Source organism: Pteropus vampyrus, unplaced genomic scaffold (assembly GCF_000151845.1).
Source record: "Pteropus vampyrus isolate Shadow unplaced genomic scaffold, Pvam_2.0 Scaffold179, whole genome shotgun sequence".
Lineage (NCBI taxonomy): Eukaryota > Metazoa > Chordata > Mammalia > Chiroptera > Pteropodidae > Pteropus > Pteropus vampyrus.
The window spans coordinates 572,558-575,596 of NW_011888960.1; the positions used below are offsets into that span (position 1 = coordinate 572,558).

At 36.8% G+C, this 3,039-nt stretch overlaps 1 protein-coding gene across 1 annotated transcript in view; it reads left to right on the top strand.

Moving 5' to 3' along the window:
* Positions 1 to 3,039, top strand: part of RANBP17 (RAN binding protein 17) — a 264,866-nt gene that overhangs the window by 27,857 nt on the left and 233,970 nt on the right. The window contains exon 8 of the mRNA XM_023537142.1: positions 1,070 to 1,143. Within this exon, the coding sequence (XP_023392910.1) occupies positions 1,070 to 1,143 (74 nt within the window). The remainder of the gene's footprint in view (positions 1 to 1,069; positions 1,144 to 3,039) is intronic.

The following is a 3,039-nucleotide window of genomic DNA, read 5'->3' on the forward strand; positions in this document are numbered from 1 at the left end:
GTCCTCAGACTTCTGAGGGAAAATTAGTTTCACACTAGACTGAAATTATGAAGTTTAAGAGAGTAGATGCAAATCTTCCTGAGGTTTATCCCTTACGTACTTGCTCTCAGGAAGCTACTTGATCATACAAGCCAAGAAAGTGGAAGATAAGGAAGGGGTTTGGGAAAACAGAACTTCAACATGAGTGAACAGTGAACAGACATAAAAAAGAGATAGTTATATACCAAGTTTAGGAATAACCCCTCCAAAGCGAAGGCTCTGGGCGATACAGGAGCGAAAATGGAGATGATAGGTTACTTGATGCTATTGATTATGTGAAAAATGGCATGAAGGACATTTTGCAGATCCGTCAGAGCATTTGGAAAGAATTAGTGACATACAACTAAGCACAGAAAGGATGCTATGATTAAATCCAGAGACTGTTATAAATGTGATATAATCATAGTGTACTTGGCTCAGTTATTAACATTATTTACATAGTAAATGTAAACACTTAGAATTGATTTAATCTCAACTTGTCATAATAGTGGATGTGTTTTTAAGAGAGAATGGATTGTGGAGGGAGGGGTGGTAGAGTAAGTGATTAGACATCTAAAGCCTCATGTACTGTAACAGGAATTCATTTAATGTCTAAAGTAAAACCAGTAAAGAAATAGTAATGTAGCGTGTTATTTGTAAACATATATATAAGTATAACTAAGAGTCAAAAAGTTGTTGAAAATGGGGTAGGGTATAGTTTTTTTTTATTATATACTTTTTAAGTACTTTTTGATACTATTTGCATTTTTAAATGTTTATATTACTTGAATACAAAGGAAAATATTAAAATGCTCTAGGTAAGAACTGTAGATGCTACATAGAAATAAGGAACATCTTAGCTAGTTAATTTCTATCTCTGTATTAATTTATCTTTCAAAGGAAAATAGGAATTAAAAAGGAATTAAGCCAAACTGGAAAGAGTGGCCACATGCAGGGGTTTGGGGGTTCTTGGTTTATGTGATAATGGCTTACGATGTTAAGATCACAGAATTGAAAGTGATGGTGTAGAAAATAATTTTTTTTTTTCTAGTTTTCCTGGAACCAGAAACATTGGATCTTTTCTTCAATTTGTATCATTCTCTTCCACCTCTACTATCCCAGTTAGTAAGTAAAAATCATTAATCATGTCATTAAAAAGTACCTATGATCTTTCTCTAAGGGTGGTATAGATTTACTTTTAAAAATTCTATTCATGTTCTTGAATGGGTTTACCTCTCACAGGAAATTCTGACATCTTTTGGGATTTATATTGCTTAAGCAATTGTCAGATTCTATCTGCAGTCAACAGTGCATTTCATTGAATGGGCGAACCCAGAACCAATAACTGTTCATTTAGCTCCTGCTCAGAGCCAGGACACACTATCAGCCTCTAAGTATCTTTCTTCCTTCTCAGTCCGCGTTCCTGCTTCTGGGCCTCTGACCAGTAGTTGGACCCCGTCTGCTATATTCCCTTCTGTTATCTCTCTGACTCTTCCTCAATCCTGTCTGTCTCCATATCTCAGGTGTGCCAGGCAGCCCCCATCAGATATCTCTAAATGAGAATCAAAGGGGATTTTGTGCCCATCACTCCAGTTCATTTATTTTTTGAATCAAATTCTATTATGTGATTAAAAAATTCTTGAAACTTATTGGTTATAGAGAACTTTGAGGCTGTGAACCCCATCTTTGTGGAAGCTAAAACAGACCAGGCAAGATTGAAAAAAAAAATAAAGAAAAAGTTGTCAGTTTCATATCTAAGCTTGTAGAAAAGTAAAGTTGGAGAATTCTAATATTGCCATTTTCCAAAAAAAGATGTTCCAGATTTAAAGTACATGTCAGTAGTATGTTTGTTTATATATGTTGTTGCCTAGAAGGGAGAAACCGATTCACAAAAATACTCCTCTTTTTTTGGTTGTCGTTGTTTTTTAAACGTGTGCGCTCTCGAATCTAGGATTTTAAGATGGTGGTTTTTAAACTGGGTTTCACAGGACATACACATTTCCAGGTGATGCCACCTACTTCACCCTTCTTTCTTTTAACCAGAACAGTCCTGTTTTTAGTTGTTGAAAAACCTTGGTTTCATGTACAATTACATTCTGGGATAAAACAGATGGGCTACTGGTTCTTAAAAAATAAAGTAGAAAACGACTGTTTTAAGAGAAAGTAACGTTTCTTGGGCATGCCCTGTTATGTGGTGCTTGTCTCGCTTTATCTTCCCAGTGGCCCTGCGAAGTAAGTGTTGTTATCCTCACTGTGTAGACAAAGAAACAGGCCTAGGCTGGCTTAAGTGACTTTCTCTAGGGCAGCAAATTAAATATCAGAGCTGAAATTCAAACCCAGGTTTTTTTTGGCCCCCAAGCCCTGGATGGTTTTTTTACTATACTAGTGGTTCCCAAACCTTCTACACATCAGAATTGCCTAAGGAAGTTTTTTTTATTTTCTAACGGGACTGTGGCAAACTGGAGACCACCTAAAAGGCCGTCCTCTGATTTTTATCCCTATGCTCATCCTCACCAGAAGAGCCAGACATTTTGCATGAAATTAAAATATTTAAATATTGGCAGCAAACTTTAATTAAAAAAAGAGTGGGCAAGCCAATGCATGCGGACCGATAACGAAACGTATATGGGCCAGTTTGGTGGCCTGAAAGTTGCCAATTTTGGGTCTTTTACTTAATGATCAGACAAACTTTGGTGGGTACCAGTGGTAAAATTAAGAACCCAAGTAGGGAAATTGTCTGGTAAAGTATTAATTTTAGGATGATAACTAGGCCACAGATACTCTGTAGGAATTTTTAGAGGGTATCTGACTTTTCCAGCAGCAGTTTCCAGATTGTTCCTTGATAGTAATGAATGGAGAGATCTTTATCACCAAACAGATTTGGGGCATGTTAGATTAATGAAGCCCCAGGGGTTTATCCCACTGCAGGATGCCACAGTGCATAACGTGCTGTATTTCCCAAACATACTCTGCCACGAAACCATATTTTCTCTTTGGTAGAACATCTGATTCATGGGTTTG